Raw genomic sequence first — 22381 nt, forward strand, 5'->3', positions numbered from 1 at the left:
ACTGACCAGTAAGAAAGAGCAACATCATTTATTAAAGCAAAAACAAGCTTAATGCAAGCTGTTATTTTAGTTGTTAGCCTGGATAATATATTAACTTCTTTCTCCTGATACTTGTATTGTTTCACCGGCTTCTGTGGAGGACCAGCAAACACTTTGAAAAGCTGATGTGCTTTGAGTTAGTTTTATTAAAGAAAAGAAGAAAATACTCAAAGCAAGTAATAGTAACAGCACGTTTCGAAGCTCTCTTGAAGAGTTCACATGCTATGCATGTATTTCATAGCGGAGTTCAGGATGGCCAGTCCATTTAGTTTCCGCAGCTGAAAAATGTGCCTGAAAAGACAACAGAAAGGTTCCTAGGGGAACACAAGGTGACTAACAACAAAAGTTTTAAGCTTCCACTGCTCTCCCCATGCCCAAACTGTCAAGGATGCTTAATGTTACATTCGATAAATTCCTCCTACAGCAGCATGAGAAACAGAGTTTCTAGATTACTATTCCCCACCAAAAAGGAAAATGAAAGTTCTATATAATACTTGACAACTGTTCAAATAGGTGACGTTTCAAATTAACAAAACTAAGAAAATAAGGTGTTTCCCTTTTATACCTCTGGAGTGTTTTGCAAATCTCAGAACAGATACTTTCTCTATTGTTCATTTGGGATCTCCAACAGAAGCAAGGCACTTAAGCTTTTGGAAGCTAAGCATTATCCCTTGCTTTCTGCAGTGCTTCAGGATGCATATTAACAAGTTGAACTCGGTTCCTCTGTCTGGAATGCAGCTGACAGTTTGCAGCTAGCTAGAGCTTAGCACGCTCTTGGCAGGCAGCAGCATTCTTTGCTGACATTTATACTTTTGTTTTGCTCTCATTATTGCTCTGACCTCTACAAACTCATAACATCACTCCTCTTTCCATTCTTCCAGAACAGGTAACATCAGAAAGCAATGCAAAATGAGCTCCCTGAAACATGTTAAGACAGACAGCTATCAACACAGGAAACCTAAAGCAGAACTGTGGAGACAGTACCACCAACGGGAGTTCTAGTTGGAGGAAGGGCGATAGATTTCATGGAGCATTTATAAAAACTAATCATCTGCCCTGTACCTGCTTGCTCGATGAATAAAATTGACTTCACTGGTTAGTTTTTCAAGAATTACCACCTAACAACCAATGGTGCATGAGAACAATAGTCTTTTTTACAATACCTTGGTTCAGCAACACAAAGCTTCCCCAGAGCAATTGCTGCATTCTTCTGCACTAAAGTTCTTGTAGCATCACCACCAGCGTGTTTCAACAAAATCATCACAACATTGGAATTCAGTAAGGACATTGCTGCTCCAGGAACTACAAGGCACTGGCCAAGGCAGAAAGCAGCATTTCCTACAATCATTTCATTCTCTGAGTCCAAGAGCTTCAGCAGCACACTGAACCCTGGGAGAAAGAGAGATTAATTGTATAGAATGCACACAGATTTGTTCAAGTAGCACTGATATTTTCTCCTGTCTTTCCCTAAGCTCCTAGAGAGTGAGCATTATTCCGTGTCAGGTATTTTTCAAGAAAAGCTGGAGGAGCAAGGGAATTTCATAGCAAGGTTCAAGATCCAGGATGCTGGCTCAGCTTCACCTGCCTAGATGTCGTTCTCACAAAAGAGAATCTACACTCTGAGAGGTTATTTAGCGTGGAGCTTGTGTTTCTGCATTTGTTCAATATTCTTACGAAACTGAACATGCCATCTTTGCTGTTTGCAGGATCTTGCACTGGCCCCTCACCCCACCATACTAGCAGGGCAAGCACAGAGTACAGCACTTAGAGCACCAAGTTAAACGTCTTAAGACAGAAATGCTGTTGTGGACAGAACAGCTGAAAAAAGGCGTATAAAAAATGCTTTGTATATATCCTTAGCTAACATAAAGCAGCTCAGCTCATCTACTTCTGTAACCTATACTAATGTACAGTGGCAGAGTATTTTGTCTGTACTCTTGACAGAGTTGCGTAGCTCTTGCTGGCTTCTGTAAGCAGAAGCAATTGAATGTACCCTCAGTAAGTTTGCGGACGACACCAAGCTGGGAGGCTGTGTCAACCTGCTTGAGGGTAGGGAGGCCCTTCAGAGGGATTTGAACAGACTGGATCGTTGGGCTGAGGCCAATGGCATGAGCTTTAATAAGGCCAAGTGCAGAGTCCTTCACTTGGGGTATAAAAACCCCAAGCATCGCTGTAGGCTCGGGGAAGAGTGGCTGGAGAGCTGCCTGGCGGAGAAGGACCTGGGGATGTTGGTTGACTACCGGCTTGATATGAGCCAGCAGTGTGCCCAGGTGGCCAAAAAGGCCAATGGGATACTGGCGTGTATCAAGAATAGTGTGACCAGCAGGAGCAGGGAAGTGATCCTGCCCCTGTACTCGGCACTGGTGAGGCCGCACCTGGAATATTGTGTCCAGTTTGGGGCCCCTCACTTTAAGAGAGATATTGAGCTCCTGGAGCGGGTCCAGAGAAGGGCGACTAAACTGGTCAAGGGGCTGGAAAATAAAACTTATGGGGAGTGGCTAAGGGAGTTGGGGCTGTTTAGCCTGAAGAACAGGAGGCTGAGGGGAGACCTGATTATGGCCTACAAATACTTGAGAAGGGATGGTGGGGAGGTGGGGGAAGGGCTCTTTACATTAGTGATGGGTGACAGAACAAGAGGAAATAGGTATAAGCTTAGTCAGGGGAGACTCAGGTTGGATGTTAGAAAATTTTTTTTCTCTGAAAGGGTTGTCAGCCACTGGAATAGGCTGCCCAGGGAGGTGGTTGAGTCCCCATCCCTGGATGTGTTTAAGAACAGGGTGGATGAACTACTTAGGGATATGGTTTAATGGGAGATTAGGGACGGTTGGACTGGATGATCTCTAAGGTCTTTTCCAACCTAGAAATCTATGAAATCTCGGGCCACAGAATCTGAAACGTTTAGGTAGACTGCCTTCTAAACAAAATACAGCCATAGCTTTCACATGTATGAAGTTTCCTTGGGGGTTACATAAGTTTGCTCTGGTTTTCTTTCATGGTCCCATCTGTTCCTTCAGATCACATTCCACCTTTTCTGCTGCAAGAATATCTTCTGAAAAGGCAGTGTTGCTCCAGACAGCAACAGTGGCTGCTGAAGCTGAACTAAGTGGCCCAGCTGGAATGCTATTTAATGTCATGGGACTACAGTTTGATTTCAACAGGCTCCTAGCAACAGGGAATATCTGGGTTGGCAAACAGAGATGACAAAAATAAGAAATAGTGACTTCTCAGAAGATTAATACCCAGAGTTTTGGTGAAAAGCACGAGAGTGCTAATTTAAGGAAATGAAAGCTTCATCTACAGATGACAGTGAAATTAATATGGAGTGTACAAAAGGAAGATAATGCTCTGAGAGGCTTTTAATGAGCATAAATCCTTGGGGTTCAAATTGAACTACATGAGCTGACAGTTTCTTGACAGGTTCAACCATTTAGATAAAACTTAAGTATTCTCTGTTGCAGTTACATTAACGTTAATTGAACCTGGATTTTAAAGCAATCTAAGTAGTGTTATACTGTATGGCTAGAGCAAACATACTCAAAATGCCCTAAGACACCTGATTTGATACAGTCACTCTGCCTCCATATCCACTTCCTTTTAACACCAAGCCAAATATCCACATGTAAATTGAAGGAAACTGTAAACAGCCTCAAGCTCTGGAAATCAGATGTCTAAAAGAAGTTTCTTATTTTAGCCACTAACTTTGGGAAATACAATCCAATTCAGTTACAGTTTACAAGCACTTTTTTCAAAATGTACATGTTTCTGGCTCTGAAAAAGTGTATCAGCTATTTTACTAGAGCGAAGCACAGTTTCTCTAACAGGCTCATTATCTGATGTGCCTATTTCCATCCACGTAGAGAGCTAAGGCTCATCGAGCACTATTTCACAAGGTAAACCAACACATTTCTCAGAAAACACGGCTCAAGTCTTGCAAGAGTAAAACCTAGTGTTCAGTTCCATTCTAGAGGGGAAGAAAGTAATTGGATGATACTGAGATTACATCTCTGCATTCAATCTAATTAGCAAAGTTGTCACTTACTTTTATCTGACTTCACTAGATCTTCTTGAGCTTGTCTATTACTTCTGGTGCAGATGGAAAGGGTCTTTATACCATAATTGCATGTGATCTGTCCTCCAGCCTAGATTTGATGAGAATAAAGCATACATGAAGAAACATACAGTTCATACCCCAGCTTACTCAAGGTAACAGAATAGCTTAGGGACCATGGAGATAGGTATGCCCAAGCCCAAATAGCAAATTAAGACCTTTGTAGAGTCTACATCTCAAGAAGAACACAGGGTGAAAATGACACAAGAACCATCTCTTTCCTGCCAGCAACACACACATAAATTCCCTGAATCTCTGGAGCCTAATTCCTTTCAGACTATTAACTCCTCTGATGCTTGCTAGTTACAAGAGCCAAGGTGAGTGCCACAACCTTTCACTAGACTAATTTTGTTGGCATTGTAGCAAATCTGTAGAACCCATGTCAGGCTGGGTGCATACACATTCTGCTAGATACACAGATATACAGCAAAACAGTGCCTACAGATTAACATATGCATAATCTAGGGGAAAATTGCTCCCAAGTTTGATTCAGCACTCACTGATTATCAGTGGAAAAGGCTCCATTGCTTTTCAGTGGCCCGAATGAAATCACACCAATTTTGAGCTTTAATCCTCCAACTGGGTCTGCAGTAGAGGATTCTTGAATCTGCAGGTCTCTGCAAGCAGAGCTGTGCACAGGCATCTGGCTCATATGGAAACAACCGAAAAATCTGGGTTATGGATCAGACTGCAGAAGGCACTCTGGTCTTGACACTGGCTACCTAGCTTAAAATTAAACCTGAGAGCACTGTTACAATGGACAACACAAAGGCAGACACACGCAGCCAGAGTGACTGCACAGGGCTTTCTCCTAGGGAACAGAGGCTAAACACAAGGGCAACTATGGTTTTCTTAAGGGATAATACAAGCAGAAATAAAGTGAATTTTGATAAATTAATTTACTTTCAAGAATTTGATCATTTTCTTCACCACCCCTCCTTTCACTGCTGCTTCTACCGCCAAAGAGGATGCTGGCAGGATGCGACTTAGCACTCCAATGGCTCTCTGTATCAGAGAACAGTGTGAGAGAAGGAAAAAAAAAAATGTTTATTTGTCCAGACAACTTCAAGGAGTTTTCAAATTATTTTGGTTTTGCAGAGTAAAACCAAAGTAATTAAAGTGATAAAAGGAGAAATTGACAGAAATATAACAAAGAACATCTTTAGGACATGGATTTTTTATTGCTTACTGGAAACTGAACTCAGCACAGCTTCTAAGGACTCAGTGTAGAGAGAGATGAGACCAAACTGAGATCAGGACAACTCCATGTATGCTTATTTATTGAAACAAATTCCTAACAGAAACCAGCCCAGCACTGCTGGTATTGAGTCAAGTAAAACAGACTAGAACTCAGTCTGAACTCTGAGCTCAGTCATGTGAGCTCAGAGAGTCAAACAGACTCTGAGTCCACATCTGCTCCCACTCATTTGCCTTGAATAACTGCTATCCGTGGGAGTTACACACCATTAACAGGAGTACAATCTCCTAGGTATGATTCATACACAAGAACTGTAAAAAGAAACAGCTGCTAAACACTCAAATTGTTCTTGCTCCTTTGCTTTTAGATAGATTTTTTTTTTTAAAGAGTTTTATATTGAAAACCATCCTAAGGATGAAATTATTTGTAAGAGCTTCTATTAAATAGATTTCAAGAGAACATTGAGACCCTCTTGCATCAAACAATAATGTCAGTAGTATGTCATTTCTTTACTACTAATAATTATAAATGCTTTAGGCTTCAAAGCCTTATATCCAGACTTGCACAGGGCAGCAGTTCACATGGAAGCATTCAGGTCAGGTCAGCTAATACAATCTTTCATTAGTCCACGGATATCTCACTTACTGTCACAATCCTTCCATCCTTGTCCCCGAGGAGAGACATGCATCTGCCACTTATGTCCACAGCAAAGTACTGAAACAACAATGTGAAGAACTCAGGTCCAGCTGATTGCTGGGAAGTGTTAGAGCAGAAATGGGTTAATAGACAAAGTACTCTACAAGAAAGAATGCAGTGGAGATCAGGGTACACATGGCAGTAAGCTATTAACATGTCATCATCCAGAGGTAACTTAAGAAATTATTCCTTCTTGGTGCAATCTTTAGTTTTAAACAATTTTGGAAGGTGCCAGGTATCTAAGAATATCCCATAATTGGAGACTGATGCCAAACAAAACATATATCCCACTATGGAAACGTACTATATATGTTTTACACTGTGTTTTTCCCATAACTCGGAGAGGGTGGTGGAGGAGAAAGTTTTGTAATTTTTTTCATTTTTCAGCTTACTTAAACTGCCAGCTACCCTTAATGATAACGCTAAACACCAGTAAAAATTAAAAACTAACTGAACACCAGGAAAATCCAAGATTGGCAGCCTTCAAATGCTTCAGCATGCTTGATGTTAAAGAAGGCTCTAAATCCATCTACCGCAGCCAAGCTCTTTTTCACTGTACAGACTGCAAGGTCACAATATTCCACGGTCATTCCCTCACCTATTCTATTTGAATGATCTGGTGTGACTTCAGAGACTTGCATCAGGCCCATTTACAAGGGAGGAGGATGCTCTAACTGCTCAAGCAATTCTGAATCTCTAAGGAAGTGATTTTAAGAAGAACATACCAAAGAACATTCACAAATCTTGTATACCTGGATGATCACATTTGATTCAAGTAGTAAGTTCATCATTAGGCCCAGCACTGCAAACAAACATTCCTGGTACTCGGATGCGCTGACATCAAAGCATTCATTCTGTGTACAAAGGAGAGAAGAGTGCAATCAATTCAGAGGTTCAGAATACGCACTTCCTTAGTCTTCAGTGTGCTTGCTTACATGACGCATCAGTGTTCCCCTGATGCACTGTGAACTCAGAAAGAAAATAAAGTCCTGTGAGCATAACGTGAGCTAAAGACAGCTTTTTGATACAGACTCATTCCTGTGTTTGTTTCACTTTGCTATCTAAAGCTGCACACTCCAAACTTCTGATGTTCAGGCAGTTAACAAAATCCTTTCCCTCTCTCTGAATTCTTTAGTTTCTGAGGGCTGAGTTCATGCACACCCTTACCCTGAAAAGGGCCATTTACAATAAGGGACCACTCACTCTCCTCCGCCCATCTATGATCCATAACTTAGGTGAACAACGGACAGCTTTGAGACCTTGGTATCCAACTACCCGATTTGAAAGATCTCAGTCAAGGGTTCGGAGCTATTAGGGGAGGCAGACAAATAAGATCACACAAGTGCCATTTCCACAGGAGACAGGGCTGAAAACACTATTCTAGGGAGCCATCAAGTTTCTTTACCACAAGCTTTAAGCAGCCTTGCCAGCACTCCTTATACTCAGCCATCTGCATTCGAATGACTACATCTGTGCACAGATTCACCATGATGCCAATGCAACGGGCAAGGGCTGCCTGGTTCACCAGCTTGGCAGAGGTCTAAAAAAAAAAGGAGAGGAATAACAAATTAAGAACAAATGACAAAGAAAAAACAAATCCCAGTTCCTATCCCTCTGGCAATGGAAAATGTGATTCCAGAATCTCTCTCATCTATGCTACATCCCAACTTTCCAAATCACCCTCATTTTAACAATGAATCTCCTGATGACATGGGAGAAATCAACTGGATTCTGTGGTCCCTAACCTCAGACTGAACATTCCCTACTATCACTTACTCTGGTCACAGAACGGCTACTGTTGCAGCTGTAATTCCAGTAAGCTGTGTTCAAAAGGAGAGAGCAACAAGCAATGTAAAAACTGCTGTAATTATTGGATTGTCTTGGTGCTCATTTGGAGAAGTGGGAGTATTTTACTTTCCAGCTATATCTGCTGTTCTGCGACAGAACCAATCTTCCCTATCATCTTCCCTCTTCCTGAGGACAGGTTTCCATACCAACAGTATTGTAAGTTTGTAGTTCAAATAAACGATAACCAGGAAAGGGATGTGAACCACTAAACATCTTTACCTTGTGACCTAATGTCACCTCTCTTCACCCTGATCTCTCAGATTAGGAAGAAAAAGTCACTATCCAAGATATAACCAGTTGGTGACAGTGGATTAGACTCACATTAGGAGGTGCGTAACACTAAGGTGAGGGTGAAATCCTGGCCTGATAGATTACCGGTGGGAATCTGGAACCAAGTCCAAAGTTTTCACTGAATAAAAAACTAGTAATATGTAGAAACCAAGCACTAAGTACTGGAGATTGAGACTATTTCCTGAAGAAAGCGTATGACAAAACTGGATTTCTTAGGCCTACAAAACTAGAGACATGGCAACTCCTGTAGTTCTAACACACAGGTTCTGTCTAGGAGCAACTGGCTGTAAAACTAGTAAGAGCAGTCATAAGACATGTTACACAAAAGTAAACTAGAAATATAGAAACTGAGATCTTTCTTACCAGCAACTGGGTGAACAGAGGTAAAACACCTGTGGAAAGCATGACACGGCACTGGGTTTTGAACCTGTCAAGGGATGAAGAAAGCCATGTTTGGACATTGAAAGCTTTAGACAAAAATCACAGATAAAGTCAACAACACAACATAAAGAGAAGGTAAACATTAGTGAGCAATGTAACCTTCACAGCAAAGAAGGCCAACAGCTTCTATCACAAGCTCATTTAGTCCATTTCAAAGTACAACTTTATAAAAATGAATGAAGAAATGTAACTTACTTTTCCTCTTTGGCTAAATCAGATAGTATGTTCATGGCACTGCTAGCCTTGGCATCAGTGCTGTTGACAAACATCATCAAAATCTGCAGCCATCTGTTATTAAAAAAAACCAAAAAAAACCCTTACATCAGCTTTAGTTTAACTATTAAAGATCAAAATAGTATTTTAAGTGCACCAACACAATTTATGATCTTAAACTCCTTTCTGTTCAGTAGGTTTTGACCAAGCTGGATACACTAGGTCCTTCAAACATACTCCATCACCTAACTGCCATTAGAACAGTATTTTGGCACTAGATTCTCTCACGATATTGTCCCTCTTTGCATGAGTGCAGTGATTCTAACACATGTGCCAATTTCTGCCAGTATTAAAACATTTCATCAGCACGTAAGCTTCACAGACATTTGAAGCTAAGGTGCTGTGCTGCTGGCGAACATCTTAGGGACAGACAAGTAGAATGCAACAGTCAAGACAGAGAACACCATCAGCACAGACTAGTACTGAACAGCTTCAACAAATCGTAAAGGCCTGCAGGGAATGTCAGTGTTGATGCTTGCTGACCCCAACAGTCTTCGGAAAGGTTTAACTAAGAAGTTACAGCAGCAAAGAAGAATTAATCTCCTGCCTGAACAGAAAGAGCATCGTATCATTCACCTTTAGAGCTTCTGGAATAATGTGCACTTGTGGCTGCGGGATTTGAGCTGCCTGCAATTCACAGGACTTTAGACTATGAACCCATAAGCTCTGTTGAACATTAAGTACATCTGCAGACATGTGCTGGAGTTTCCACATTTCCTCTACAGAGCTGAAATTCTCTGCTACTCTTCTCCAAGTTTGCAGCACAGTAAGAGAACCTATAGTCTCGTCTCTTCTTGATGGTGAGTCCAACTGCCAAGATGCTCAATATCTGCAACTTTACCTTCTGCGCTTTTCGAGCAATTAGGCCCAGGATCTCTTTCAGAAGTTGACAGAAGATTTTTTAGGCTCCTGATATTTCAAGCCACAGTAATATTATCTGCTTTTTTTAAAGCATCCTCTCAGACATGGCTCATTTCTTTAACCTTTCCTCCAAGGAAAAATGACTCTGAATTAATGTACATAATATAGTGAAGCGTGTACTTTCTGTACATCTATATTACTTCAAACCATGTGGTGCAAGCCAGTAAATTAAAATTTCTCCTCTGCCTAACTCTTGACGGAAATAGCAGGACAATAGCATAAAGGTAATAGACTGTTGTTTCTTTGTCTACTCTGCAAGTCATGGCAACACTGAACAATCGTAAATAACAATGACCAAACAAGGAGAGAGTCGCGGCTTGAAACCATGAGCTATTAAGAGACAACAGCGTAAGCTCCTGATTGAGTGCTAGACAAACACATACTTACTGGTTTAAAAAAGGTAACTATGCCTCAAAATTACGTGAACATCCTCAGGAATAAGCCCTTTCTACTTGGTTTCACTGGCACCTTCAGATACACAGTTTACCATAGTTTTCTGCACACACCTAACCTTTACTTTTTATTAGCTAGGCCTATCCCTCCAGGACAGAAGTCTCAATGTCATTATGTTCCTTTTAGAAAGCCTGGTGCTAGCGGAATGAGTTCTAGATATCTGTGAACCCAGGCATTAAGGAAGTTTTTCTGAGGTGTAGTAGTGTTTCTTACTTGGTTAGGTCCTGATGCTCGACCAGCAGTCTCCTCCCATTCTCATTCTCTGAGTAAAGAGAAATTAGAGCCAATGTCTCCTTTTGGATGTCTGACACCCCAGAAGAAAGCAGTTTTGGCAGCTGTGCCTTCACATCAGGGTGAGTCAACAGAAGACGTTGATTTTCTTCTGAAAAAAGAAGAGATCTAAGAGCAACATCACACACAATGGCATCCCCATTACTTTTTTTTTTTTCCTCTCCTAGGTGCTGATTTAACAGGTTTAATGTCTTTATTTCACCTACTAATGTGCTCACTCCCTCTGATGTGTTCATCTTGCATAACACTCCTGCAAGGCAATGGTAAGGCAGAACATGCACTAACCTTCTCTCGGCTCCATTACTTCAACACATACACTCATGTTTGAATTTTTGCTCTCATCAGCAACAGGCCAGCTTCTTAGGCACCACGTGCTTTTTCAAACAAAGAGACACCAGAACCATGAGCACAAAGTGCTCCTCACTTCATTGGCTGCCTGCAGACTGCTAGGGTCCAGGCTTTCCCCTTACCTTGTAGCATGAGTATTTTCTTGGGCATCAGCTTGATCCCCTGATATGCAAGTCAACACAGATGCTGACACCAAGCATTCTATATTTTCCTGGTGTGGCATTCTGCACCACTTTACCACCCACTATCACCCAGACCATTTCTCATCTATGCGTGTACTCCCTCTATGTGTGTACTTCCTAGAAAGACAGGCAAGGGCTACCCACCCAGTGACTGACGATTGTGAATGTCAAAGGAATTCAGCCTGCTCTAATGGCACTTCTATAAAACTCTGATTTTGCTGGTATAACTGCTTAAAAAAGACAAAATTATACAAGTGATATTATCTTACAGCAATAATCACAGGGAATTTACTTTCCATCCCTTCAGTAGATTTAAAACGCTCACTGAAATAGACTAGAAATTTCATCTCATGATGTACAGAACCACCAAAATTGTGGTTGCTAGCAGTATACCTCCAACACTTGCATTTGACTTGTAAAACTTCATTTACAACAAGGTCTAGACTCAAGCTCTGGGAAAGTGATGTGCATGCAAACAACAGTTTTAGACACAGTAAGTGCCATATCAACAGTACATTAACAATGATTAATGTGGATTATAGTTTTACCATTCCCAGCGCAGACAGCTTGCCAAAGGTAAAGAAGAGAAACAGACAGATCCACTTCAGCAGCATTTTTTCTCTCTGCACAGAAGCCCCTAAATTAGAAATATTAGCTTTTTAAAAGAGCAAAGGACAGATCAAACAATTAGCTCTTTGGCCAGGGAAATCAACCAAGTCCCACAGAGATGAGAATCTGCCACATGAACACTTCAGCTCATAAGCTTTAAACCCAGCTCCTTCGTTAAACATTTTTAGGACTATCAGACTTATTTTCCAGAGGACCTCCCCTGAGACCAGATTTATGACCTACTAGCTGTACTCTACCCTCAACACACACAGATCCTATACGAACATTACACAACACAATACAGGTGACAAATTCAGTTCAGCACTGAAATAGTTGTGAATAGCCAGGGCATAAAAACTTTGTGCAAATTTGGAAGTGCTTCAACTCTTAAGCCTGTTTACAGCCAATACTCCAAATTCTGATGAATCCTAAAGAAGTCACCATGCTGCAGTTCCATTGACAACCTTAAAGAACAGGTCTCTTGCCCTGTTCAACCAGATCATGCTGTATTGAGCCAACTTAGTCGTGCAAAATTTTCAAATCACATCTTTTGCAGGTCTTTTTTCTGTTATCTGTTTGAACCTGACTCAAATACGCATTCAGACAAGACATGCCTCTAAAGATAAAGTTTATAAAGCAATACAGACAAATATTAGTCAGATTTATTCCTTAATTACCAAAACACAGTATAACAGCAGCCAAGAAAATGCAGCAGGAGAAGATACAGGTCCCCAGAGATGATGCACTTTCTTGATTGCAGGATTAGAGAGTTTCACAGGTTATGTTACAGAGCTACATGGCCAAATATTTACTGACGGCGATTAGCCAGGTATACTTAAAGCAAGTAAGTGCTTTCAGATGTTCTTTTATATCAAGTTGGTTTTGGTTGTTGTGGTTTGTGGTTTTTTTTGGTTTGGTTTGGTGTTTTTTTGTTTTTTGTTTTTTTTTTACAAACCTGCTGTTATTATGAGAGATAGGATAACTGTACAGAAATAGGAGAAAGAAGCAGAAATTCGTGAGTTCTGTTCACTGCATCTAAGAGAGCACTGTTTGTGTAAGAGTCAGATATAAGTCAGTCATTCAGACATTAAAATCTGTTATTACATTATCTTTTGATCATTCAATCTGCATTTCAAGAGGTGATTGTGTTTCCTGAAACCAATATTTTCATTTCCTCATGTTGTAACACCCTACTGTTTTCCTTTGGAGAGCTCTTACCGTCTTACAATCTCGTTGTCTTTGAGGATACTGAATCCATTGTTTGTTCTAAATAAAGTTTGCTCAGTGCCTGAAAAATTCAGAGATAACCAGATCAGCTCTATCATCCATCTGGCTGATGTATCATTGTGAAGGCAGACTCCTGCTCTTCTATAACACGGTGTTAAAAGAAAAGGTCACCTGATCAACAGCTTTGGGGAAAGAACATTGTTAAAAGAGGTGAAAATCTCCAAGAATGCTACTTGAAGTAGAAGCAGCTTTGAAGCTGAAGACTGCTCTAATTCATGCCTGGTGCCGTAAAGAACAACTGACTTCAAGTTAAAAGCTTTTTGGGAAGACTGAAACATGAGACTGGCTTTGCAAATCAATATGCTTTAACACAGAATTACAACTATTTCTAAAAAAATGAAATAGCTCTTAAGAGAGCCAAATCCACAAGAAGTCTTAACAGCTCAGCTTCGTCATCAGTCTAGTTGTAAAAAAACGCATGTAAATATCTACTGGCCATAAATTTTGAAATATCAAACATTGCTGATTTTATGTTTTAAATATAGGAATAGTTTTCCTTTAAAAACTACTCTAATTGTGTTCCTCTACTTGGATTACAATTCCCATGATCAACAAGCTTTGCATCAAATACTTACAATCTTTCATGGCTTCTGTTAAAAGTCTGATCCCTCCTGTATAGTAGAGGATATTCTGGTCAGGCCTATCAAGTTTCTGCAGCAGCTCTTTTACGGACAGAGCAGCAAGCTTTCCAGAGTGAACCTCCTTCATTGCTCTCTCTTCAGCTTTTATTCTTTTTTCCTCCAAGTTTATCTCATTCACACAATCTGGGAAATCAAACGAAAACAAAGCATGGCACTTAAATGTTTCGATATGGTCAAGTTTCAAGAAAAAAATGAAATTGACTCCATAACAGAGAGGGCGCTACCTTCTACATACAGGTGTACAGAATGACCCACTGCTCTGGTGAGTGAAACAGAGCTTAAAGAAGAAACAAAGAGAAACAAAAGCTGCATGAGGAGACTTGATAAAAAGTTCTGAAGAGCAGAACAATGGTTTTGACCAAGTTCCATCTTGACTAGAAAACAAGGGACAACAAAAGTTTCTATTTCTTACCTTTAAATAGGCTTTCCTTTTGGGGATCAATTTGTAAGATCTTCTCATAACACTGCCTGGACTTAATAAAGAAAAGGAATGGGCTCTCAATTTTAGACAAAAATGGGAAGATGATAAAAATTATATCCTAGTCAGAGTAACCCTGTTTAAGCTCAAAAGTTCTTGGGCCACAGTACTTAATAAGTGTGAAAAATAAAATTTATGGAGACACACAAGTCAAAACTTTCATAATTAAAAGTGTAAGTTGAATATTATTCTCAGTCTCTACACCTGCCTGCTATTTCAAATTCAAAGGAAAATTTCAAGAAAAAAACTAGGAACATACTAGTGGGAATAAAAAAGCAAATTTCCAATGAGAAAACAGAAAATGAGGCATAGCATTAGAACTGCAGGCAGTGTAACTATCAGCAGGGATCAGACATGTGCATCTTGTATCTTATCTTCTATCCGTCTATTATGTGTATCTTGAGCATATGCTCAGAATTAAACTGATCACCAAGCTTGCAACAGGGAAGAACCTTCTTGACAGATCGAGCTGTCAAGAACCTCTCAAGGTAGATTTCATGTAGACTTCCATTGACCATGCTCTACCGTCATTTGTAGTGAAGTCATTTCTGACAGGATCAGAAATACTTTTGAGTTTGCCTGCTCTTCTCTTCAGGCTCTTGATTATTTTTGAAGATGAAGGGTCAAGGTTGTAGGAAAATATTTGGTACTTTACTTCAAGCTTAAGATTTGTTAATAGGATGTTCCATTGTTTCAACAGTATTTATGCTTCCATTAGGTTTTCACACACGAAATACAGAATTAAATTTTTTGTTTGACATTCATTTCACTAGGACTTTGTGGGGGAGAGAGGGGAAGATATCACTCTCACTAGCATCTTTCATCTCAACAGTTCACTTTACTTGAAGTATATAGAGATTTTTCTCATCCGCAGACGATGTGCAATCATTTCTTCATTATATGCAGCAACAGTTCAATAATACCCGCTGCACATAGCATTTTAGGATAAAAAGAAGTTAAACACGTTTTACTCAATTGTCTTTTTGGAGGAAACGTAGTCACTGCTAGCAGACCGCAATCGGAAGAGTCTATAGTATCTGACAAGGACACTCCTTCATTCTGATCCTTACCCAAGCTGAAATATGGTGCTTCCAGCACTAACCACTTCCCTAAGCACACATTGCTAGTATCAGTCTTGAAGCACTTCAACAGAGGTGCCAAACATGGGAATCTCAGAGCGTATACACAATCCTTGCAGACTCCCCAAACACTCACCCAGTCTAGACTCAAGCCTGACAGCACCGGAGTACAGCTTGCTGTCTTGGTGTCTGACAGCCAAGTGGTGATAAATTCCCAGCAGATGAACAATGTATACTGAATGGAAAACTCTCTCATTCTTTTGAGGTTGATTACAAATTCACAGAGTTGCACAGAAGTGTCCTCCTACATTTTGTGTGTACCAAAGTAAAGGATACAGCTTATTTTACTAAGAAGTGGAAAGAAGACTTGATTTTAGAGTTATTAGTCATTGCAAAGCACAGAAAAATTTTCTCAAGTCTAAAGGCTTGACATACTTTCATCTGTCCTGTTCTTAAGATCATAGATTTCTCCCTCTCGCCCACAACATCACTTCAAAAGCAGAACAAAACATGGTCCCATGGCCACAAGATTTAATCAGCTTACCTCACTGTAGCGCTTAAGTGCCAGGTGAGCTTTCCCCATTAGAAAATAGGCTTTAATACATTTTTCATTGCACTGTGATAAAAAAGGAATTACTAATTATGTGTTCAGACATTTTAACCTCTTAATACTTTTTCTAGCCTTCTGATTAATAGTTATAGCTGCCCAAAATAACTGTAAGCACAGAACAGGGTATTCGTATCACCTACTACAGGCATGCACAGTTTATACACTGAATTATTACCTCCAGGTACGAATTTTCCTTCCCTATGCAAGGAACATAGGCTTTGGTCTGGTTAAAGGTGGAAAGCAGCTGGTGCTAATATCCTTTCCAGAAAACTGCACTTCAGGCAATATAAACAGACTCTTATGCAACTAGGTAACATTAAGGCCTGCATCAACAAGTCTAGAACCGTAGAACTTCTATAACAACAGAATTTCCATATGTCTTTTGATTAGTTCTGCCAGGAATGAAATAAGTACTAATTTTCATTAGCTGTCAACAAAAAAAAATTGAGGAAACATCTAGCTCAACATTAGCAGATTAGGTGATCCACTCCCATTCAATTATGTGTCAAAAATATTGATTTCTTGAAATGATGCTGCCAATATTATCAATAATTTGTCAATTGTGTTGTAGTCATGGGCATCACTGATGTACCACAACTGAATCTGGACTCAGCTCCTTAGCATTTTATCTAATCTTTACCTTGCCCATCAGATCTGATCTTTGTGAGCCTAAAGAATCCCCTTCCCCTTTTTAGAAGGATGCGCAAGATATCGTGTGCTAACATGTGCAGTTCATAGCTTATTATCAGTTATAACAAAATTTTAAATTAAAAGCTCTTAAGAGATAGAAAAGCTTCTGCACAGAGGCAGCACTGAAATATTAACTGCTTTATACTTTCAGGTTAGCTCAGGATGCAGGAATCTGCGCCCCACCATCACATTCTTTCATTTCCATTAGCAAGTTGTCTCCATATCATCAGTTAACAACAAACTCGCCTCCAAGAGCACTCAATCTGATCGCAAAAGACAGAATCGCGAAGTTACCTTTAATGCCCACTCACAGTCACCAATGGCCTTTTCATACTCATGCATCTTCAGGTAGGCCTGAAATAAAACCAAGACAGTCCAGGCAGAAGAATAAGAATACTTCAAACAACTCCACTAACTATTGTACAAACAGTAACTAACTAAAAAAAATAAAATTAGACTGTTGATTTGCCTAGCTATTGATTTTGCAGGATAGTTACCAGTTATTTATCAACTTGTCTTCCACCTCCTTGGAGTTTCTAATTTAGAATAAATTTAATAAAACAGAATTCAAGACATACATATAGATTACACAAGGCAAAACAGGATGCAAAGGAAATGTTAACATTCTACAGTTACAAAAGTGATCCTTAAAAAAAAAATCAGTGCATTTAAATAAAACTATGAACTAGGAAGGTTTTTTTCCCCCACTTATTCTGGAGGAGCAAAGGTTCACCTGTGCTACCTTCAAGAGGGAGGAGACATGAACACTTCCTTAGGAAGGATTAGCCACAGCAGAACTAAAACTTCCAAGGGATTCAGATACATCCATCAAGAGGGAAGAATTTACACCTCTAATGATATTCTTTGTGCAACTCTTTCATTAAGTTTGCAAAAAGATTAAAATCTCCATTCTGCACTGTCTTGCTGTTAACTTCTAGCCACAGTAAAAATTTACTGTTGATAATACGGCAGCAAAGCAGAACTCATTGATGCCTAGAAGTGGAGGACAACCAGGAAAAATTGTTTGCTCTCTTTTGTTAAGCCTCTCTGTAATGCAACATAAATTACCTTTTATGAAATTCACTTAGATCATAGAACAATCGTTTTGAGTTCTATCCTGGCAAAGTAACACTAAAGTACTGTAGTGGCAGCTCATTTCCATGTGCTGACCTGTGCTCTGTTTGTGTAAAGTTCCTGCTTATCTTTCAGTTTTTCCAGACCTTCAGTGTATCTCTGAATGGCTATGACATAGTCTCCTTTCCTGAAGGCATCGTTTCCCTTCTCTTTCAGAGCTGCAAAACAACAGACATGCATTCAAAATAATATTTGTTTTTTATTTCCCCAAATGGTGACTGAGGAAACAGAGACCATATTCTCCTGTTGGAATAATCATCAAAATTCCGGTCCAGCTCCACAGCAGCTGTCTTCATTAGCCATTATTAGCAAGGGACTTCCAATCTAGTCAGTATACATGATCCCCATTCCTCTTTCAGCGGGAAAAATGAGCCTCTGTCCTTGCTCAGCCCAGCTCTGAAATACTAGGACTCTCTCCTCTCCCTCCATCCCAAACCCTTATGATAAGGGGGACAGCATGGAGAAGAACAGGTTGCAACAATTCCGTGAAGTATATAACACTGCTATATCCAGCCAATCAATGCTGTGGACAAGACTGTTGGTCTCAGACAACCAAAGCACAGTGTCAGCGTGCATAAGAACTGCAATAATAGAATAGCTCGATAGCCTCTTAAATCAGCCCTGTTCCTGCTCAGTCATTTTGGAAGGCATTAGCTAGAAAAGCCTTTAACGATTACCGTTTGCTAAGTGTTCATTTCTCTTCCTTCGTTTAGCTCGTTCTTTTGCATCCTTTTCCAAAATTGCCAGAAAGCCATCTTTGAGCCAGCAGAGTTGGTGGTGTTTTAGTTTAAAAAAGAAAAAAAAAAAAAGCAAGCTTATTAAAATCAATCTACAGATAAGAAAAAAAAATTTGTAAGGTATTTCTGAGTCATTTCACTACAAAGAAAACATCAAGGAGACATTTCAACAATTGAACTGGAACATGAATGACAAGCTATTACGTATAAAGACCACGCTACTGCTCTGGAGTTGCATACTTCCCTCGAAGTATCTCATCTCTAGAGATAAACTTGTTTCTTTTAAATTCAGAATACTAACTTCTTAGATGAGAGGCCAGAATATCATAACAAACTACGCCAGCAAGCTTCCTACCTATGGACAAGTACAGCCATACTGGTAAAATCCTTGAGTATGTTCCTAGATCTGACTGAATTGACTACAGTCACTAGAAAAGTTAGCTTTGACTTTGGCAGGAGTGGAATTAGGTCTTGCATGAAGTAACAGCCATCCTTTATCTATCTCTGCTAAAACAGATTAAAACTTCCCTGCTAAATACTAGAGGGAGCACCGTCCTACCTGCATTCGCTGCCTCTGCATTTGCCATATCCTAAAAGAGAAACACAGCACATACATGTACACATACAGACATTTTAGTGACACCCACAACAGCAAAGGAACACTTGGTTAAGTTGTTCAAAGCTACAGGGCATCTGAAATATCCAGATTGATGCATATTGGGAACAAAATTGATGCTTAAACAAAGGATGGTAAGGACTTAATAATTTTTGACATTACCAGAAAGCTTCCGTTACGTATCTTTAGTAAGGCAAGCCACTGAATTCCAAACCCTAATGCAGAAATCAAAGCCTAATAAAATTAACGAAGGGATTCCTGTGTCTTCAACCAGTTTTGCTCAAGTTCCTGAAGCACAGGTAAGTGTCATAAGACAAAGAGAACATGACATCAAGTACCTCCCAATAAGACAACCAGTGACAAAAATAAAGTCACATTCAGAACACACTTGTAAGTATTGTTCAAAATTTTTTCTCCTAGGCAAGAAATGTGAATTAGTGTTTTTTAAAAGGCCTAAACTGTGTACGGCTTAAAATTCAAAGGGAAAAAACTCCTTACAGAAGCTCGTCTGTTGATAACTGTTCTGTTCACCATAGTCTTGCTTTCTTCCTCCCAGCTAGTTTCTTGATCATGGAGCCTTTTCTCTGTTTCAGCAATGTTTTCTTCCTTGATGGCTGGGTCTGTAGAGTTCAAGCCTTGCACTAAATTGGCTAAAAAGGGGATGAAAAAAAGAGATACACACACACAAAACTCTAAGCGATCCTGGCGGGACCAGGAGTTCAGTTGTGCCTCCAATGACACATGCTTTTGAAGGTGCTGGTGACCAGGATGGCCTTTATAAATGGAAACATGTACAAATACAACTTTATCTCGCTTCGGAGAACCACATATGGCTTCCACATTATAAAAACTTGCAGGTTTAGAAAGCCACTCTTGGATCCAGAAAGCCTTACGGCACCTGGGCTTCTAAGGAGACTTCACGTAAAACAAACTCGGAACGGGAGGCAGGAATTTTCCTCTTTCCATTCCCTTTCTGTCTTCCTGTCTTCCTTCGGCCCCCCCTTTCAGCCCCTAGTACCCATCTGAAGAAAATGGCGATGTCGGACCGCCTCCGGCCCCCGCCACCTCCCCGCGGGCGGCACCACCCCACGCCCGGCCAGGGCGGCCAGCTCCGCCGCGGCACGCTCACCGATGTCGTCCACACGGCGGAGGAACCGCTGGAAATCCTCCTCCTCCTCGCCGGTCAGCATGGCCGGGCCGCGACCGCCCGCCGGAGCGACCCGCTGAGTCGGAAGATACGCAGCGACGCCGCCGTTGCCGTGGAGACTACGCCAGCCAGCCACGCTCTTGACGCAGCGGGCGGGGCGCTTGGGGGCGTGGCTATGCAAAGGAGGGAGTGGTGGCGCGGTGGCACACACCCCTACCCACCCCCCCGTCCTTTCCATGGGGAATCCAGCTGTTGCTGATTCACGGCGGGCACGAAACTGCGTTCGTGCGTTAGTTATCTCAAGGAAGTTACCTGCAACGAGACAAAGAAACAAACTAAAAACGCTCCTCTTCATGACATCCGGCACCTTGGAAGAGCCCGTCAGTGGAATCACGTGCTGGCAGGTGTTCTTTCTGCACATCCAAAGTCTGGAGAGGCACTACATTAGCCCGCTGCCACCATTCAGAGATGGACCGGTTTGAACCATGCAGCATGACTGCTTCACTAACATCACTGTGCAGAGAGTTGCGTTTCCTACTTGTCTACAGTGCAGAGCCTCAGACAGATGCTTAACTCCCCCTGTGGGCATGCCACCATGGGACTGCTCGCTCCACGTTAAGCTCACATGCAAGTACAGCCCCGGGAATCCATACCTGTATGCAGGACCTAACAGAGCATCTAAAGAAGGGCAGACTGTACGCATGAGCTTTTTTGTAATTTTTATTTGAACACAGTATTCTGACAGAATGCAAAGTCAAAATCCTCAGTTAGTATCAGTATTTACACCAGTGAGAATGGGAATAAAGGTGGAATTGATGTTTCGCTTGGTAAAAAGATTTTTTGTTTTTTTGTTTTTTTTTTTAACAAGATAGAAGGCCCCAAAAGTAGGGAATGCTGGGTAAGGATGTCAATGGAGGGTCTGAGAACAACTATCAAAACAGCCTAGTGTGAAAATCTGGGGTTTGAAGGCTCCATAGAAAAGTGTGAAAATAAAACTCCACTCTAAAAGCTGAACAACTGGATGCACTATTACCTTATCATCTTTACGTATGGTGCAGCATGAAATGTAATCACTCCACAACTAGAAGCTGATCAGTCTGCATTGCCATATAGATATATATGTATGACATGGATACATATATAAACATATACAGCGTAAGCGGCATCAGGTTGGTCCCTCTTCAAAGGTTTAAATAAAAACAATGAAGCCTAAGCTATCTTAGAAATGGGGTACTTCTAAATTAAAACAAATTAATCCCCATTGACGGCGAGTATAAAACCACTCTCCAGAATTCATCTACAAGTATTGGGAGGTGTCACGAGGGCATTAAAAAGGAGTTGGATGGACACTCCCAGTGTTCAGGCAATTACAGGGTTCACTTCTGCCTTGGAGCAGTGCTCACTCCATTGATCTTGACACAGACCTACTGCAGTCAGCAGGGTACTTTCTAATGATGCAGCTGGGTGTTGGATCAGGCTTTGAGCTGGTTACCTTTGTGATGGAAATGCCAATCCAGGTGATAGTTACCACCGTTTTCACCCAACAGGTGCTGGTCAGTGTCACTGGACATGTTTCTGGTCATTAAGCATTATACAGCATTTGCTTCCTATCAGCTACTCAGCTCTCAGTGAGTTATCACTTACAAGGTATAACATAGAGGTGACAAAAGCAGTCAAAAACTTTGTGGAAAAGAGGAACAAATGTTTGTGGTCATCCACAGGAATGGAGGTACATACTACGTGCCTACTAGTCCTCTGCTACCCCAAGGACTCTCTCCAACCATAGATAGACCATAGTAGCTTTTTGTGCTGAATTTTATAGATTGTTTCCTTAGAAAAAAAAAAAAATAATCCTAGGGCCCGCGGGCCAAGCTTCCCCATAGTTGTACCACCACTGCTGTGATGGGTCATGCAAGGGCTGAATTTGACACAAGGCTTTGAAGTGAGGACCCATCCTGCCCTGATACCCTGCTCACGATGGGCATTGCCTGAGTGTCTATGCGTGCATATCCAGGCATCCTCCATTTGCATCCCAGGAGCTACGGAAAAAATGCAAAAAACCCCACACTTAGCAAATGACAAGACTGTTATTTTTCACAGTTGAAATTATGTGACGCCACTGTAAAAGACTGCATACTTAGAAGAACACACTAATAAAAGTGGCTGAATTTACCTCAGCCAAACTGCAGTCTACCCACTCCCTATCATCCTTCTGTTCACCACCTTAGTGCAACGGAATGGATGCCATAGTCAGCTCAGTTTGA

The 22381-nt window shown here is 40.9% G+C and overlaps 1 protein-coding gene across 1 annotated transcript; it reads right to left on the minus strand.

Annotated features, from left to right (window-relative positions):
- Positions 1-254: 254 nt before the first annotated feature.
- TTC12 (tetratricopeptide repeat domain 12) lies at positions 255-20160 on the minus strand. The gene is made up of 21 exons (XM_086627032.1): positions 20100-20160; positions 19469-19620; positions 18914-18944; positions 18295-18372; positions 17654-17775; positions 16778-16837; positions 15728-15799; positions 14039-14099; positions 13561-13749; positions 12917-12986; positions 11638-11726; positions 10482-10650; positions 8817-8909; positions 8544-8607; positions 7447-7581; positions 6794-6895; positions 5991-6059; positions 5051-5152; positions 4079-4178; positions 1203-1428; positions 255-330 (listed from the first exon to the last, which is right to left on the minus strand). Exons 1-21 carry the CDS (start codon positions 20158-20160, stop codon positions 255-257), a joined length of 2121 nt encoding a protein of 706 aa, XP_086483158.1.
- Positions 20161-22381: the final 2221 nt, after the last annotated feature.

The sequence above is a fragment of the Tauraco erythrolophus genome, chromosome 26, assembly GCF_009769465.1.
Source record: "Tauraco erythrolophus isolate bTauEry1 chromosome 26, bTauEry1.pri, whole genome shotgun sequence".
NCBI lineage: Eukaryota > Metazoa > Chordata > Aves > Musophagiformes > Musophagidae > Tauraco > Tauraco erythrolophus.

What these genes read in the sequence shown, in the direction of transcription:
- TTC12 (XM_086627032.1), bottom strand. Translation starts at nt 20,160, where the DNA reads ATGCTGACCGGCGAGGAGGAGGAGGATTTCCAGCGGTTCCTCCGCCGT. An exon ending in GACAACGAGATTGTAAGACG is followed by an intron (nt 11,727 to 12,916) that starts GTAAGAGCTCTC and finishes TTTCTAATTTAG; the next exon opens with GGGCTTCTGTGCAGAGAGAA. An exon ending in GATTTAGCCAAAGAGGAAAA is followed by an intron (nt 8,608 to 8,816) that starts GTAAGTTACATT and finishes ATCCCTTGACAG; the next exon opens with GTTCAAAACCCAGTGCCGTG.